This window comes from Microtus ochrogaster, unplaced genomic scaffold (genome assembly GCF_000317375.1).
Source record: "Microtus ochrogaster isolate Prairie Vole_2 unplaced genomic scaffold, MicOch1.0 UNK140, whole genome shotgun sequence".
In the NCBI taxonomy this organism is placed as follows: domain Eukaryota; kingdom Metazoa; phylum Chordata; class Mammalia; order Rodentia; family Cricetidae; genus Microtus; species Microtus ochrogaster.
In genome coordinates, this window is record NW_004949238.1 from 438154 (window position 1) to 457567 (window position 19414).

The 19414-nt window shown below is 34.5% G+C and overlaps 1 protein-coding gene and 1 long non-coding RNA gene across 9 annotated transcripts in view; one reads left to right on the forward strand and one right to left on the reverse strand.

Annotated features, from left to right (window-relative positions):
* Positions 1-19414, forward strand: part of Ube3a (ubiquitin protein ligase E3A) — a 62544-nt gene that overhangs the window by 8753 nt on the left and 34377 nt on the right. For both annotated transcript variants that reach the window (XM_026778417.1, XM_026778419.1), the window contains 2 exons: positions 9595-9893; positions 13685-14958. In XM_026778417.1, coding sequence (XP_026634218.1) covers positions 9595-9893; positions 13685-14958 — 1573 coding nt within the window. The remainder of the gene's footprint in view (positions 1-9594; positions 9894-13684; positions 14959-19414) is intronic.
* The window catches only part of LOC102001067, a 65729-nt gene continuing 57957 nt past the window's right edge, over positions 11643-19414 (reverse strand). For all 7 annotated transcript variants that reach the window (XR_003376776.1, XR_003376778.1, XR_003376781.1 and 4 more), the window contains 2 exons: positions 16646-16877; positions 11643-13038 (listed from right to left, as the gene is read on the reverse strand). This is a non-coding gene — a long non-coding RNA (uncharacterized LOC102001067). The remainder of the gene's footprint in view (positions 13039-16645; positions 16878-19414) is intronic.

Sequence of the window (19414 nt, forward strand, 5' to 3'; positions counted from 1 at the left end):
TTTTCCTGTGTAGCCCTGGCCTTACTCTTTCTAGACCAGGCTGGCCTCAAGATCAGAGATTGACCTGCATCTGCCTACCAAGTGCTGGGATTAAAGGCATGTGCCATCACCACCAGCTCCCCATTTGCCTTTTTATGAAAAAAATTTAATGGTGGTTTGTGGAACACTAATTAGCATAATTGAGTTAGGATTGAGTATACTAAAAACGTAAAAAGTGAAGAAGGTGCTGGGGTAATGAAGCAGACTAAACATTGAAAGTTCCATGCATTGAATGGCTAGCTGAGTTTAGAAACCTCATATAATGCTTGCAGTTTTCAGAGACTTCTCTAGTAGTCTTTAATGAGTAATACTGTAGGTTGAATAGTAGCAGGATAGGACAGACTATTGCTAGTGTTGTATGCAGACTACTTACTGCATTAGAGCATTTTGTATTTATATTCTTTTATTCATGGGCATGATTGAGAAATTTTGTTGTCACAAGATTGTAAAGCAGTAATTAAATCTCTTGCCAGATAAAGCCCAGACCTAATGTCTTGATTACTGGAATGCACTAAACATTTAAGGAACTAATAATATTTTCCAAGCTCAGTTAAAACTTTTGAAGATTTCCAAACTATTTTTATGAGCCAATCATTGCTCTGATATGAAAACAAAAGAGAAACTCTACTACTATCAGCTAATAATAAGAGTTCTTAAGAAAGACAATAGCAAAATGAATTAAACAACACATAAACATTATTCACCATAGTTTAGTGTGTTTACTTTTGTCGGTTAATCTCAGCACCCAGGAGGCATTGGCAGGTGGATATCTTGTAAGCCAGCCGATCTACAGAGTGAGGTCCAGGACAGGCTGAGCTACATAGAGAAACTCTGTTCAGAAAACCAAAAGAGAAACAACAAAAACAATGAAAAACAAAAGCCAAGTCTTTCTCACTACAGGTACCACATTGCCTTACTTTCTAAGTCAAGGATTCTTGAGTCTGCAGAGCTGGCTCAGCTGAGAGCACTGACCATTCTTGCAGAAGAAAAGAACAATACGTTCAATACCTATTGAGCTGAGAAAGTTGGGTATGCATCAACAGAAGAATGATTATGTACTTAGTTAATAGCCTTTACAACTGTCAGCTACTTTAAGAAGATAGAAAAACTATTTGTGTTTGTGAACTTTTTAAAAGACATGACAACAAAAAATAGCCTAATGGGATTATACCAAACTTAAAAGCAAATTGCAAATGAAAAGATATAATTAATAGATAAACACCTTGAAATGAAAGAAGCATTTCCATTTGAGGAGTTAATACATGAATTATTTAAGTTAGATAATTGATTGCAGAAGTGGGCAGCGGACTTAAATAGTTGCTTCTGAAGAAGTGATACAGGTAGGTAACAAGCCTAAGGACCTGATTTGATAATGTAGTAACAACATAAAAGTGCGGGGTATGGTAGTATACACATAAAATTCTAGTGCAGAGGGAAGACTCAGGAGGATCCCTGGGGCTAGTCTAATTGGTAAACTCTATGCTAATTAGAGATGTAGAATTGGACTACATTCCTGTGAGGCTCTACTATAGCCCACACATGGAAAAAAAAAAAAGAATCCAAATGGCAGAGTGTCTAAATGAAAAAAAAATTGCCTTTTACTTTTTAAAAATATTCTGAGGTTTATAATTACATTTCTCCCTTCCCTCTACTCTCTACAAACTCTGACATATACTTTTCCTTGTTCTCTTTCTGATTTTTCTGAGAAAAAAAAAATCTAATGATTTTACTTTTTGTTGTTCCAGATAGGTTTTCTCCTTGTAGCCATAGGTGTCCTGGAACTTGCTATATAGACCAGGCTGGCTTCATACTTCCTGCCTCTGCCTCCTGAGTGCTGGGATAAAAGGTGTGTGCCACTACACATGACTTCAGATTCATGAGAGAAAATTTATAATCTCTGTAATCAACTAGAAAATGAAAATGAAGCAACAGTGAGATAACACCTCATACTGCTAGGATGGTCATTATCAAAATACTAATGTTCATGATGGCAAACGGAAATCTTGCACACAGTTGGAGGAAATGTAAATTAGATCAATTATGAAAAATAATAGTTTCCTCAAAAATTTAAAAGTAGAATTGCCATGACCTAGCAGTTACATTATAGGAATATATAGCTAAAGGAAATTAAACTCGTGTGTTGAAAGAGATACCTACATTTTCATGTTGATTGCAATCAGAATGCAGAAATAAACTAATGTTTGTCAGTAGGTAAATAAATAAAATTTGGAATATATGATAATGTAATTTTTAACCATTAAAAGTTGTCTGAAATCCTATGTCTGAAAACATGGGTTGAAATAGTGGTTTACATTTAATGAAATAAGTCAAGTGCAGAAAAACAAGTGCTGCATGATCTCATGTGTGTAAACTAAAAACATTGACATTCTTAAAAATGTTACTTGTGATAGACTAGGTGGTGGTCACAGAATACAAAATGGAAAATGGATAGAATTTAGTTCAGAAACCTATTGTACAGCGTGTGACTTGTTAATATATGCGTTCTTGAGTATCACTAAAGGTGAAGTCTTAAGTATCTTTGCAAAGATGCTTTGTATGTGAGATGAATATATGCAGTTCTTACTTGTCAATAAAAATAAAAATTTTGGAAAGACATCTGTGTTTTCATATATCAAAATTATTTCATAAATGAAAGCTTTTAACAGATTGATAAATTTTCATAATCATAGGTATATGGTTAAGATTAAGGAATACTTGTTTGAAGTAAATAGATACTAAAATTCTTGAATATTAATGGAAGTAATTTTGAAATTCTTATATGGGATTATAACATGCACATTGATTCTGATGTCACTTTATTGGTGACATAATGGGGGTAGAATTTTTTTTTTTTTTTTAGCCTATGAGTTTAATAGAACAGAATGGAAAACCAGAAGGTATTCAGGTAGATTTTATGAAAACTTCATGTTAGAAGCTTGTGCATTTAGGGTTTTTAAGAATCTTGATATTTTCCTGGGCATTTTGGCTCACTCTTAGAATCCCAGTACTTGGGAGGTTGTGTAGGGCTAGCTTTACTCATATAGTAAGTCTCAGTCTAGGCTACATGAGACTCTGGCTTTAAATGACAGCAGCAATAAAAGAAAGTAGCCAAAAGATGCTAAGGAGTCTGTTTGTTTGGTATAATAGCTGCTTTACAAGTACATTGATCCGATTCCCAGAACCTATGTAAAAAGTGTGGTGTGGTCATCTTACCCACTCTTGGGGGAGGGGCAGAAATAGAATTATAGTTGAAACTCATTGTTTCTTCAGTCTAGATGTTTCAGTGAGTTTTAGGTTTACTGAGAGACCCTGTCTCAAAAAGTTAGGTCTGGAGCAATTGAAGATGAAGTCTGGAATTGATTCCTGGTTGCTAAATGCACATGCCTAGGTACACATGCCTGCACATGTGTGCACACACAGAAATTGATTAATCCAAAGTAAGGCTGTTACTTGTATACTCTTAATTTCCTCAAATTTTATTTTATAGACCTTTGAATTTTATTCAGTAGTTTTTTCCCATGCCCATTAACCAAATTTTGGAATGCATCTTCCTTGTCCGTGTCTCATGTTGGAACCCTTTGTAAGTCCTGCTGGACTTATCTTCAAAAATTCTATTTGGCCACTTAAAAAAGCATTTATAGCACCATTGCCATCTTGGTTTGAGAAGGCATTTCATTGTTTCTTAGTACTTTTGTCCTAGAAACTATAAATGGGCTTTTTTGGTACTGATGTTAAACCATCTTTTCTATACTTAAAACTTTTCAGACACTTCCCATTCATAAGCTATACCCAGAAAATGATATGACCTTGTATGAACTGGCTTCTTTAATTTAGATGATATTCTGAACTTCATGTTCTTACCCTACAACTTTTGTCTTCTTAAATCTAGTATTCTTTCTCTTGGGTTCCTCACATCTTTTTCTTTTTTACTTCAGAATTCTTAGATGATGTCTTGTCAGAGATGTCCTTTCTGGGTAACTTTGTCTAATTATGATTATGTCTCATCTTTTCAGTTATATCTATTTATTTTTTAAGATGTAATAACACAATTTTTTTTAAAGCTCTCACCAGAACATGGCTTTTGGCATTTAATACTCTGACCAACAACATCTTAGAGGACCAAAGGATTTTTCAACTTTCAAGTTTTAGGTCACCATTGAAAGAACTGGAAGTATGAAATAATGCTGCTTGTTGACTCAGCGTGCAGACCCAAGCTTAGCATAACCACTTCTTTATGCAGTCCAAGACAACTTCAGGGAATGACCTTGCCCACAATAGTCAGGACCTTCTTAGGTCAGTCAAAACAAATCTTGCAGGTGCACACCCATGGGCCAGCTGATGTAGGCAAGCCCTCAATTGAGACTCTTTTAGGTCACACTAGACTATATTAGGTTCACAACTACAGCTACCTGAATACATAATGAAGAATGTAGTAAGTAATCAGTAAATGCTTACTGTATGAAAGAGTAGAAATCATTAAATGTATGCAAAGTTTTTAATGTCCAAAAACATGGAAAAATTATTGTGGTATCAATGTATTTCTTACTCTGTCATGTATTCTTAGCTCCTGTGAGTTTGCGAAATACTGTCTTAACATCTTTAATATTTGCCATTTGGCAAGTCTCTTTGCTCTGTGCTCCATGATCCATGAATGTTTTTCTCAGGTTTTTTTTTTCCTCTGAGAGAGAGACCATGTGAGCGCTGAGCCTTTTAATCAGAGTGAACTCTGGTTATAAGGTTGGATGTTTTTAGTTTCTGTGTGATGTTTAACATAGGCACGTTTCCAAATATGTAGGTATGCACCATTTAATATTTCAAATATTTTTTAAAGTAAAAGAATTCTTTTTAATCATAGGTGGTTCTGTTTTAAAGATCGTACTCTTGGTTCGGTAGAATCTTTGTTGGCCCTTTAACCAAGGATTAGCCTTCTAACATGGAGAAGAAATTTACATTGTCTGACATTTTTTTTTTTTAAGTCAAATAACTAGAAAAACACCAACTGAAGAAAAGTAAGCAATTGTTACTGCATTTGTTAAAGAGAAGTTAAGCCATATTGAGTCTGGGATTTTGTAGTTTAGCTATAGGGTCATGTGCTCGCTACTGTTTGATGAATAAGTGGAGTTAATGTGGAGAAGTGCAGTGGTCACTGTAGGGATACAGACGTATAGAAGATTGGGATGTGAGCTATGGTAATGAAGGACTAGGGTGTTCTCAGGAGGAAGAATTCCTACCAGCAAGCGTACACATCTCTGCTGCTTAGGCGCAGGATTAGTGTAATGCAGAGGGAAGGTGATGGGAGATAGGAAGGAAGCATGATTGAAAGTAGATCATAGATCACAACATGGAAGTTGACGTAAGCAGGCGGTATAAAGCACTGGTTATGGAAGAGAGATCAGTCATAATCTGTCCTTTTGTCAGGTTTATCAAACACAAAAGCTATAGCTTCTCATTTGATAAGAGGAACTATGTTCTTAGTTTATATTAGGAATGACTGGCTGAATAAATAAACTGTTTGGCTAAGTCTTCTCAGAAAGTAAGTTATATATATACTTGGTTACACTCTGAGGTTTATCTAGGGAAAGACTTTTAGTCTTCATGTGGATTGTGAATTTTATTCATTCATATTTTTTTCTTCCCATCAAAAGATTTTAGGGAACATTAGTGAGGATAGTTTACCTTTAGCTCATAGAGTTTATTTGCTGTTAGTACATTTTAATTCTAGAGAAATTATTGAAAATAAAAAGATACTCTTTCAAGTTAATGTCTGAAAAGCAGAACCTTTTCCTTCAGGGTCTTCTGTGTGTTCTCTGACTAGTCTTTTGTTCGTGTTATCATGAAGATTAATTAGCACTGTCGCACAAAACAGTTAAAGTCACTGTAAAAGGGGTAAGGTGGTTTATTGTAGAGCCAAGTAGAAGTCACCACATAGAAAATAAAAAATGTGAAGTTTCAGGCCACCCCAAATAGCAGGTTCTAACTTGTCTGGGTAACATTTTCATGAAATATGGGTGTGGCTTTTGTTTTACTTTTAGCACAATGTAATATCACGCAAACTTTGTAGATAGTGTATACTGGGTACATCTAAATGTTTACCACATTCTACTCCAAAACAACAAAAAGCAAACAAAACCAAGGAACAAAAAATTTCTACTTGTATTAGAATTCAAGTTCAGTATTGTTACTTCATGCTGTGTATTTCCTTCATTGTAAAAAGCTTCATTTGAAATTAAAAAAGTATGAATTTTATAGATAATTTTGTGTCAAATACTTGAGAAAATAAGGCATGGTAGCTAAATTACTTTCTTTCCTTATTTATTTTTCATTTTTTTGAGCAAGGTCTTCAGATTATTCTTCAAATATGAATTCTATTTCTTTTTCATTTAATTTTATTTTTTGAGATCATAGTATAATTAATATGTCATTTCCTACTTTCCTCTTTCTAAATGATTCCATACACACTTGCCCTCATGGCCTCATTTCTCACTAATAGTTGTTACATACATATGTATTTCATGTAAATCTGGCACTTTTCAAACACACTAATGGAAATATCACAAAAGTGGTTGCAGCCAAATAGGGACCGTTCTGCTCTATGTTTCAGGTGCTGTCTGATGACATTAACTTTTAGTTTGGTGGAAGTTAGGAATAGTTACTAAGATGTTAAGTAATGTGCAGAAGTGGACCGTGAAGGGCTAAAGCTAGCCCAGGATAGCTGTGGATTTGCAGCCTTTTGACTCTCCAGAATTCATTCTTACCACTCAGCTTTGTCTGGAGACTCTTAGGCTTGACCTCTCTTCTGGAATCTTTAGTTTGTAATGCACCTATGTAATCTTTTCTTTTAACTTTTTATTTTATGTCAAAAACAGGTGCACAAATTTGTGTTTTTCACATTGTTAGAACTTATGAACACCAAATTCAAAAGGTTTTGGTGATAACAATGTGCCAGCTATTCCTGCTTTGATATTTAAGGCTGAAGCAAACATAGATTAATTTAGTCCAGTCAACAAATATCAAATTAAACATGACGTGTAGGTACACACATATATGTATGTGTATATATTTATGTAAGATCCAGAGTTAAGGAGCCATGGCGGAGTTCCAGAAGTTTCAGAAGCCTGAAAAACAGAAGATTGTGTTGTATCGTGACATCTCTGTATAGGCACATGGTTTATTTATAGTCTTCCTTCTTTACCATATGGCTTTGGGACTTTTGGGGGAGGAGTATTATTAGTTATTTGACATCTTTTCAAAATATATCTTGATGATATTCATCTCTGCCATAAATCTTCCAGATCGATTCCTCCCCGTCCCCTCACTATATGTGACTTTTAGTTTTTGTTAACCCATCAAGTATAATTTCTACTGTCCATATAATCTTGTATCTGTGGCCTTCCATTAGGGCATGGTTACTCTTAAAGATAATTATTTCCAACAGCTGTCAGTTGCGATAGCACCTCAGCTAGGGTTGAGACTTCATGCTCACCTGTTTCCTAGGCCAGGGTTTTTTGTTTAGCTTGAGCTCACATAGGCCTAGTGAGTGCATGCTTTGAGTTTAAATACATACCTGGCCAGCTTTCTTCAGAAAACAGATTCCTTGTACTTATGGTCTTTCCATCTCCTCCTTTGTAATGACCCCTTGAGGCTTGGGAGGGTTTATATTTATAGGCCATATGACTTTTCACAGCTCATTCTCTACAGTTGTTTTAATCACCATTTACTGAAGAACAAAGCTGGTCTTATGAAGGTTAACAGATGGAGTGATCAATGATAAGTTGATTGGAGTTTTAGTACAGTTTTAGTACTGTAGCCATTTGATAGAATAGTAGTAGGTTCTGACCAGTACCTATGACCTATCTAGCCACAGATTGTCAGTCTTAGTACAGGGCTAGGTATAGGTTTCATCTCACGTTGCAGACCTTGAAGCCAATCAGAAAGTGGTTGATGATCTCAGGACATTTGTGCCACTATTGCAACAGGTAGCTCGTCTTGCCAAGCTAGTTACTGTAGCTCTTGGCATTCAGAACTGGGTATGACTGATGACAATTACTTTCTCCTTTGGTAGCCTGCATAGCACTGTCAAGTACTACAGATGCTAACCATTAGTAGGGATCAAGTTACCAAGTGAGTTTAGCTTCATTTTGCTTTACTGACTGAAGTATGTGGTGTTTTCAGCAGTAGCAGCTTACCGTCAGTTATGGGATTAGTAAAGAACATTGGCCATAAATTAGGCATGCTGATTTTCCACTAGATATAGGAAATAATGTCTTCATTAATTGACCACTTTTTCCCTTAAGTAGGATTTCTAACTCTTATGATACATTTTAAATTTTTAAAACTTATTTATATTGTATGGATGTATGTGGCTGGGTATATATATGCTATGGTGTATTTTTAGAGATCAGAAGACAATTTTTGGTAATTGGTTTTCTCCTTTCACCAAGTGAGATCCAGGGATCAAATTCAGTGCATCAGACTTGGCCTGTGGGTCGTTCTTTTTGCACACTATTAATGGGAAATGTATAGGAAACATTCCTAATTAAAGCTTCTGAATTGGTTGGTAGTGCTGAAATACAATTTTGTGCCATCTGCCTATGTTGTTTGGAGTCATTAAGACTTATCAGATTCCTATTTGCTTGTTCACCTCTAGTGCTCTTGTCCACTTACTCTATCCATTAACACAATAATAGCATGAAGTTTTGAGAGTGAAAGTAGGTAGGTTCTTCCTACTGGGAGCTCCCATGCTTGTAAATTAAAGTCCAAAGGGATCATTTTGAATGATCTACTTAAATAGAATAGAAAGAATTTTAAAATCAACTTACAGAGATAGATTATGTAAAACAACTTTTTGGTTGATGACATAATTAAACTAACTTTTATTGATCACCTTGCCTGAAAAATTGATGATCAAATGTTAATCTACATGTTTAAAGCTTATAAAGTAAGATGAATATGATTTTGCCCTAATAGAAGTTAAAACCTTCATCTTGCCTATGACAAGGGTTTAATGAAGAGGGTTAGTGGCAAGTCTGGGCTCAAGATTATCTGCAATGATGCTGCTTTCCCTTGGTATAATACGATATTTAGATCGTTTACTTTTAAATCTCTCATGATTATTAATTGAGAATTTTTTTCATAAACTCTAGATAGAAATTTGGTATTAACTGCAAATGAACTATTTGAAAGTTATTAGAATTAATTATTTATTTCATATGTAATGAAAAGGAAAACTGGCCTAACACAGTGATGTAATTTTTTGTTTTTAGTTGTACTTAACAGTTTAAGGATCATACAACATCAAATTAAGCTTATCTTTTTAAACCAAAGAAAAGCATACTATATTAAAATGATAATTTTTATAAGATGACATTTTATCACAGTTTCTTAGAAAGTATTATTTCACCAGTTAACACTTGGGTAATAGTGGATTTCTAGTTTCTCCATCTAAATATTTAGTTTATTGCTTTATTGCTTAGTTAACTTTTATCTTATCTGTTGGGCTTTGCTTTTGAGCAATACTAATCACTGCTTATTGTTTTGAATGTCTGGTACATACAGGAAGCGAGCAGCTGCAAAGCATCTAATAGAACGCTACTACCACCAGTTAACCGAGGGCTGTGGAAATGAGGCCTGCACGAATGAGTTTTGTGCTTCCTGTCCAACTTTTCTTCGTATGGATAACAATGCAGCAGCTATTAAAGCCCTTGAGCTTTATAAAATTAATGCAAAACTCTGTGATCCTCATCCCTCCAAGAAAGGAGCAAGCTCAGCTTACCTTGAGAACTCAAAAGGTACACCTAACAACTCAGAGGTAAAACCGAACAAGGACGGAAAAGGAGCTAAACCTGATTTTAAAGGTAAGAGATTGTATTTTCAATTGAAAATACTCAATTAAAAGCTGTGTCAGAGATTTAAATGTATTAATTTTGTTCTTTTGCTTTTTTGTGACCTGAAGATACCACAGTATGTATGTATGTGTATATATATACTTTATAAAGAAAGGTATACCAAAAGCCTTTCTTTTGGTAAGGTCTGGTAAAGGAGAGTTATTATTAAATTAGTTACTTTATTACCTTTTATTGATATGGTAGTTGTTAATCAGAAGCAGATTATACTGTAGAACTTGATATGTGAATGAGTTAATCTCAACTTGTAATGATTTCCATTGTACGTAATAGCTTATTAGGTCGCAAAGTCTATAACTTATATTGTATTTATAGTAAATCCTGTTAGGAACTCTGAAACTCCAGGGACAGTCTTAAAAGAAGCAGATAACATTTTCTTCCTATATTCTGCCTTCTGTATCTAAGGCATTTGATACCCTCACAAGGTACTTAGGTCTTGATGTTTGTTTGTTTTCAGCAAGGTTTCTGAGACTGTCTTTGGACTTTTAGTGACATGCAATATAAACAGTACCATCTGAGCTATTGGTTGCGGAACCAATCCATGCTTTGTAAAATGGCCCTATATTTTGAAGCTTCTTAAAATTTTCCATTTTTTCATCATGGATGTCCAATCTTTCTTTGGCTTAGTGTAAGTAATTAGTATTAATAATGAGGTAGTTAAAATTTTCAGATTGCCAAGGGCTTAGACTCACTATTATTTAAAATATGTTTAAGAGGTATTGAAATAAAATTGAGTTACATACAGGTTTATTATGTTATTTCACAATAGAACTATAGAAATATCAGAAACTTTGCTACTCAAACTATATTGCTAGTCCTTTTTCATGAATTTGCTCATGTAAGGATAAATAGGTGAATGCTACCAATATATTGAATATGGAATCTGTGTTGGTTTTTTTTTTTTTGCATGTTTCTGCCTCAGAAGGCTTCACAGAGTAATAGTAAATGAAGTATAATATGCCATTGTGGTTAAATGCAGCTGTCTGTAGGAAAATCTAGTACATAATGGATGTATTAGTCTTGTTTTTGCTCATGTGTTCTATTTTGCAATGTATTGTTTTGCAGATCACTCCAATTTTCCTTTACTCATTTGAATATTTTTAATTAGGAGTTATAAATGCTTAATCATATTGCTGCTCTCATTCTGATAATTGTATTTGTTCATTCTAGTTAGATGTGTAGATCTAATCAGTTATTGTATGACAGCTTTGTTCTTACATGAAACAGTTTTGTACTTTTTAGAGTATAAAATACCATGTTTTAAGGGTTTTTTTTTTTTTTTTTTTTTTTTCGAGACAGGGTTTCTCTGTAGCTTTGGTGCCTGTCCCGGAACTAGCTCTTGTAGACCAGGCTGGCCTCAAACTCCCAGAGATCCGCCTGCCTCTGCCTCCTGAGTGCTGGGATTAAAGGCGCGCGCCACCACCACCCGGCTTTAAGATTGTTTTTGAGATGAGTCTTGCGTTGTCCAGATACTTAGAAAGTTAAGGAAGGAGCATCTTGAATTCCATTCTAGTCTGTGTTACATGATGTAACATCATGTCTCAAACAGGTTCAGAAACATATATATTAGAATGTACAAGTGAGTCTTAAAACGGTTTCCTTAGTTACTTGTTCATTGATATCCAGACTATAACTTTTTATTTCTGATTGCAGTGCTTTTTACACACACACACACACATATGCACACGTGCGCGCGCACGCGCGCACACACACACACACACACACACACACACACACACACGGAGGTAGGGGAGGGAGAAGAGAGTTGTCAATTAAACATTTCAAACAGAACACTGTACGTCAAACATGTTATCTCCTAACACACTGTTCATTCATCATACATGTTTTCTATGTTTTTGCTAACACTTTAGAGAAATTAAATATACTTGAGTGGTCAAAGAAGATACCATAATATTTTCATTGGATTAATGAGAAATAAGCTCCATGTTAGTGCTTTCATACTTACTTATTCTTAATAAACTGAAGAATTAGTGCTTGGATTGGCATACTGGCTCATCCAGGTACATGGAACCTACCGCCAGGCCTCGTGTCTGGGACCACACTGTGGAAGGAGTAAACCAACTCCTTCAGGTTACCCTCTCAGCACCACATGTCTGCCAACCCCTTACTTCTCATAAATACATATAAGGACAAATTATTTTTTTTAAGGAAAGAATTCAAGATCATTAAGCAAACAAGTGTTGATAACTCTTGGAGCAGGCCACAGATCAGGTTTGTAGTATATAAAGTTAAGTGCTTCATAGTTCATCTTCTGGAAGCCGTTCCATCAATGATGACTTGAATTTTATATTGTTTCTTACTGTTGAGTAAGTACCTTGAAGAATATGTAGTGATTATAGTAAAGATTTTTACATACTATTGTCTTGTTAATACAACTACAGCTGTTTCTGTTTTGTTGTGGGAGACCTGTCCTTTCCTAAACAGAAAATGAGGAGTGGATTCAGGGGTCAGAGCAGAAGGGGATGAGGGGGAAGGGACTGGGAGAAGAGGGGGAGGGGCAACCAGCCAGGATGTAAAATAAATTATTTTTTATAAAAGGATTTTTACTTGCTAAGTATAGGTAAGGAAATACTTGGCATAGTGAAAATAGGGATAGATTGTCAACATAACTGTAAAATTATCATTCCTTACATAATTGATCTAATGATTATAGTATAGTACTCTTCAACAAAGAGGTTATGTTTGGTTTCAGTATTATTATTTGCTATTTGATTTCTAAAATTTTACCATATAAAATGTCATTCATCTTTTGTCAGTAAGATAAAATATCTTTTGCTTTGTTGCTTCGAAAGGGTATAGCCTTTGATGAGAGTGACATTTACTATAAAGGTGAGGGAAGCTAGGAAGTTTATGACCCTAGTTTCATGCCTGGGAGAAAATGTATGTAAGTTTTGGTGCTTATGGCCTTTACTTTCTTAGCTTTTACCCACTGTTTATTTTTAATTGCCTCTAATAATTTCCAATTGCTTTGTTAGGGCTGTGAGGACCTGAGTCATGGTAACAGATTGCAGTAGTAGTAGCCTCATCAGAAGCTTTAACTTCAGAGTTTGCTTTTCCTCAGTCACAGAATAGGAACCTGAAAGAAATGAACACAGAAAATGAATCAGTTTTTGTTTGTTTGGGTTTTTTCTTTGGGGTGGGGTGTTATTTTTTGTGACAAGGTTTTTCTGTGTAAATGCTCTGTCCTGGAACTTACCTGAATTCACAGAGATCTGCCTTCCTCTGTCTCCTAAGTTCTGGGATTAAAGGCGTGCGCCACTTGATTTAATATATAAATAGAAAAAGGGTTGCTTGCATATGATGGGACTGAGCAACACTTGGTATAAAACTTTGCCTCCTTAGTCTTTTGAGAACAATGTAAGGGAAAACGCTTCCAGGATATTAGTGTAGTAACTCTTCATTAAGGTTGCAATCAGTATAGCAATGAAATTACATACATACTTATTTTATACTTAGAAAAATACTAATGCATGTCTTGATTACAAAACAAATCTTAATAATAATTATATGTTGTTGAATGAATGCCAAAGAGTGAGGTTGTTGCTAATACTTAAATGAAATAGGAATTGCTAAGTGTAGTTTGTTGATAGGTAAATTAGGTTTTTTAAAATTTCTGACTTTTCAAATTCAGAATGTTTAGGTATTTTACTTTTAGAACTTACAATCACAAAACAAACATGTATATCACAACAATAATTGTTCTTTGTCTTTCCATTTTCTAGATGTGAATTACCTAACTGAAGAGATAGTATATGAAATTCTGGAATCGTGTAGAGAGAATGATGATTACTCCCCTTTAATTCGCGTAATTGGAAAAATTTTTTCTAGTGCTGAGGCATTGGTTATGAGCTTTCGGAAAGTCAAACAACACACTAAGGAGGAATTGAAATCTCTACAAGAAAAGGATGAAGACAAGGATGAAGATGAAAAGGAAAAGGCTGCATGTTCTGCTGTTGCTGCTGCTGCTGTTGCTGCTGCTGCTGCTATGGAAGAAGACTCAGAAGCATCTTCTTCCCGGATGGGTGATAGCTCACAGGGAGACAACAATGCACAGAAATTAGGTCCTGATGAAGTGACTGTGGATGTTGATGCCATTAGAAGGGTCTACGCCAGTTTGCTCTCTAATGAAAAAATAGAAACTGCCTTTCTCAATGCAATTGTATATCTGTCACCTAACGTGGAATGTGACTTGCTGTATCATAGTGTGTATGCCCGAGATCCTAATTATCTCAATTTGTTCATTATTGTAATGGAGAATAGAAACCTCCACAGTCCTGAATATCTGGAAATGGCCCTGCCATTATTTTGCAAAGCTATGAGTAAGCTACCCCTTGAAGCTCAAGGAAAACTGATTAGACTTTGGTCTAAATACAGTGCAGACCAGATTCGGAGAATGATGGAAACATTTCAGCAACTAATTACTTACAAAGTCATAAGTAATGAATTTAATAGCCGAAATCTAGTGAATGATGATGATTCCATTGTTGCTGCTTCAAAGTGTTTGAAAATGGTCTACTATGCAAATGTAGTAGGAGGGGAAGTGGACACAAATCACAATGAGGAAGATGAGGAAGAGCCCGTGCCTGATGCCAGTGAGTTGACACTGCAGGAGCTTTTGGGAGAGGATAGAAGAAATAAGAAAGGTCCTCGAGTGGACCCAATAGAAACTGAACTTGGTGTTAAAACTCTAGATTGTCGAAAACCACTTATCTCCTTTGAAGAATTCATTAATGAACCACTGAATGATGTTCTAGAAATGGATAAAGATTATACCTTTTTCAAAGTTGAAACAGAGAACAAATTCTCTTTTATGACATGTCCCTTTATATTGAATGCTGTCACAAAGAATTTGGGATTATATTATGACAATAGAATTCGTATGTACAGTGAACGAAGAATCACTGTTCTCTACAGTCTAGTTCAAGGACAGCAGTTGAATCCATATTTGAGACTCAAAGTCAGACGTGACCATATCATAGATGATGCACTTGTCCGGGTAAGTTTGACTCTTACTTAAAATCAGAATTAAACTGAAAGCTGCAAAGTGAACACATTTCAGTGTATCCATTTCATCTATGATTTTGAAAGAAAAATGATGTCCTGTAACTTAGGAACTTGTTGATATTTCTGATCTATGTTTCTATACCTTTCTTGCTACTCACCGAAAATATTGGTTCTGTTTGTTGTCTAATGATTATTTCTTTTTGAAGAAGAGTAGATATTATAGTGCTCGGGAGATGACTCTGGGTAAAGTTTGCTGTGCAAACATGAGGACCTAAGCTTGGATTCCCTGAACATGTGTAAAATATGATGTGGTAGCACCACTTATATGATACCACATCCTAGAGCAGGTTGGGTGGTGGAGACAGAAGAACCCTCAGAAACTTATTAGATTACATTATGTAAAACTCCTTATTCTGAACTGGATGATATGCCAGGATAGTTTGGTTCTTTGTGTCAATAAGACTTCATTTCTAAGCCACCAAGTCACTCTGTCTTATATGACAGTATAAGATTTTGGTTTTTTAACCGTAATAATGTTAAGTCCTGAGACCTCAAAATGTGGGTATTAATGTTTCGATTTTTCAGTCAAATCTAGAAGATTTAACTGGGAAGTCAGGTGCTTCTAACACCCTGATTTTTCTTTCAGATGACATTGCTTCTTGACTGTTCCTTTCTTCCACAGATGACAAGAATTGCAGTCTTAAGTGTCTCTGTCAGTTAAGCCAGAAAATTGGTTTGCTGAGTGCTGGTCATAGTTTTACAGAATCATATTTAACAAATTCAGGGCATTATTGTTTGGTATTATTCTTGTCAGTGCTACTTTTTTTTTCTATGAACTTGATGTAAAATTTAGTACCTGTTACACTTAAAGTGTCACCCTTATATACTAACAAATAAGAAGAACCTGTAACAGATAACTGATTAATACTTATTTGAAAATATATTTTTTAGTATGGATTTGCCTAAATCTGAAAAGTCATAAGACTGAACTGAATTCAGACTTAACCAAAATCACCCACCAGACTTCTTTGTTATTTTCTTCCTTTCCTCCTTTTTTTCTTTAATAAGGTGATGCTAAGAACCAGTAAAAATTTAGGTAATATTTGTATATTTTTTAAATGATCTTTTAGGAGAAAATTAACCATTTCTGTATTTAACATTTTTTTCTTAAAGAGGTATTGGGGTGAAATCAACAGTAAGCCTTGTAATTATGGTAACAAATTGTTGCTATGAATATTACTTAGTTATTTCAACTGGTTATATGCTTTGGCATATTATAAATCATAATCTATTAGATAATATCTGCACTTGTCTAGGACCTGTTTACAGAAGCCTTTGCTTTCAACAATCCTGCTGCCTGTCTCTTTGATAAGCAATACAGTCGTAACAAAGAGATAACATTTATTGATAAGGTTCTTAGGTGTTCTACCCAGCTTTTATTCTTTATCCTAGTTTGCAGTTCCTTTCTCTACTTTTCCTCTTCCCCCTCTTCTTCTTTTCTCTATACCGTCTTAACTCCCAACCCCCACATTTCTTTATTTTTCAACATACCAGTGTGAAAGGATTAGAAATGTAAGTATAGACATATACCTTAAGATATATACACACACACACACACACCTTAAGTATAGACACATACCTTAAGAAATGTAAGTGTAGACATACCTTTAGACACATACCTTAATTGAGGATCCCCATCAGCATTACTGATTGCAAGTTACGTCAGTTTAGTAACAGAAAGGAGGTTTACGGCAAGCAGTATCTACAAAGATCCCGATGAACTGATGAGTCAGCTTTATTGTTTGCTCTTGTCTTTCTTGCCATGTACCACTGTTGTGTTTTAAATCTTGTGCTTTTTTCATAAGAATAGTTCTCGTTGATCACACTTGGTTGTGATCCTGTCATTTTGAACTGCATATTAAGGTTGTATAGAGAAGAAGGAATGAGAAGTTTTGCTGAGAATTCAACATTATAAATAAATAATAAAAATTTATAGTACCTTAAACTTAAGAGCTAAGAAGGAGATAATGAGTTTTTTTTCCTTAGTTTACAAATGAGGCCTAGAAAAGATTACATATGTGATTTTTATAAGTTTTCTATTGAATCTTTTCACGTGTTAATTAGACTAGCTAGTTTAAAGGTAGAGAAAAGGCCAGTAAATTAGAATTAATAACTGATATTTTTTACACTTGTGATCCTTTTGTTTCTGCTTCCTATTTATTGCTAAAATTATAAGAGTGTATACTCTCTGGTCTTTTTTTTTTTTTTAAAGCCAAAGTATGTACATTGCTTTCATGTGTCATTCACTTCAAATCAGTCTAACGACTCCTCCCAAGCTAGTGCTTTTAGAGGAACTGTTACTGGACAAGAGAATAGTGTTTGAAATGTTTTATTAAGTATAAGGTACTGTTTTTTAAAAACTACTGCAATATTTCTCTTGAGCTTTGATTTAACTTTTTTGGCTTTTATTGCTATGAAAATAATACAGAAATAAATATTAATAAGAACCCTTCTTTCATCTGAATTACAACAATTTTAGTGTGGAAGTTTTTACAAATTCTTAATACACACACACACATATATATATATATGTACACACACATACTATATATATTCTTAAGGTACTGAGATGGTTTTATTGGGTAAAGTGACTTGCCACTAGGCCTAATGACTAAGTTTGATCCTCTAGATGCACATGATTGGAAAGAACTGAAGCCCAAATCTTACCCTCAAACCTCCACATATGTGCTGTGCCACATGTATCCTTCTGCCCTCCATTAAATATATATGTTCTTTCTTTAATTTGAACAAAGCTTTTCAAGGGTTGTAGTGTGTATAAAATCTTAAAGTTGTTTTTTTAGAGGAGTAGATTAATGTAGTGTGTATTAAAGAAGAGACAGTACTGTCATACATGAGTTGCTTCTGACTTCCCTCACAGTCTTAGAGAGAGCTGCTCAAATGAAACACAACAGCAAAAAAAAAAAAAAAAATCAAGTTGTTGCCTTCTAGGGGCTCAGGTTAGGGATTCTGACAGGCAACCTAGAGTTCTGTGCTTTATGTATTTTGGTAAATCTATGCCACAAACTAATATTACTAATATTTGGGAATTAACTGTTAGTACAGCTTATATGTATAGGTTATAGGCTATTGTAATTTGTGTGTTTAGAATATTGTCAGTATTTAAGAAGATTAATAAAGTCAGTGTAATTGAAATAGGAGCTGATAGTGTTATGGGATTGATTAAATTAGTAAGTTCTAGAATTTTACATAGTTATTCTAAGGACCAAAAGGAATGGTGAAGATGGAAAATTGGAAAGCAAAGTCTAAAAACCAGGACTTGTCACATGCAGATGAAAGAAATTGGTTCACAGAAAAAGTTATCAGAATTGTTGCCCAATTTCCTCCCCAAGTCACTATCCCTGTATATATGGGGGTCTAAAAGCATCACCTAACTCAGCTTCCATAATTACCTTTATTATAAATACCTACTGCTACATGCACTTCAATTTTTCATCGATAGCCTACAGTGCTTTAATAATGGAGTTTTTTGTGCTGTGTATTTAATTTTATCAAGCATTCATTAATTAAATTGTGCTTAGTGCGATTATTATTTAACATTATAATGGAAATGAGTGGAATCCTCCTTAAAAGTAATTTCTTAGAAGAGGAATGAAAAATGAAGTAGTAGTCAGTATCATAATGGCTCAGCCTCATCTAAGAATTTAAAATAAAACATCAAACTCCTTTTTTTTTTGTGAGGAAAGTGAACTTTAGAGAGATTCTTATTTGTAGAAATGAATGTCATAATTCAATTTATTACCTAGGATGTAATCATTTGACTCAGCTGTAACTTAAAGGCACAACAGATGCGTCTTTTGTTTACAGATAACATGAAAAAAGTTAAATTCATTAAGGCGATTGTGTTTGTCTTCATTATTTAAGGATTATTTACCAAAATGTATAAGTCACCTTTTTTGGAGAGTCTTACTTAGCACTATTGATCTAATTTGAGTGCTGCTTTTCCTTAAATAATTATATCATTAGTTGTTTTCCTTTTAAATTATGTCAGCATAGGATTTGAGGTAGTAACTCAGGATGTCTAAATGTTTTTTTTTTCTCCTTTTAATATTTTGAGACAGGGTTTCTCTGTAGCTTTAGAGCCTGTCTTGGAACTAGGTCTTGTAGACCAGACTGGCCTTAAACTCAAAGAGATCCACCTGCCTCTGCCTCCTGAGTACTGGGATTAAAGGCGTGCGTCATCACTGTCCAGCTAGGATGTCTAAATGTTTTAAATGATGCACTAGCAAAAAAAATTTTGAATTTTGAAAATATGGGAATAGAATGTTTTGAATCAATATATATCCTACTTAGTAGAGATTTGGAAATGCTTTTATATGAGATCATCTTATAAAAAAATGATCTTGCCAGGATTTTGTCTTGCTAATTTT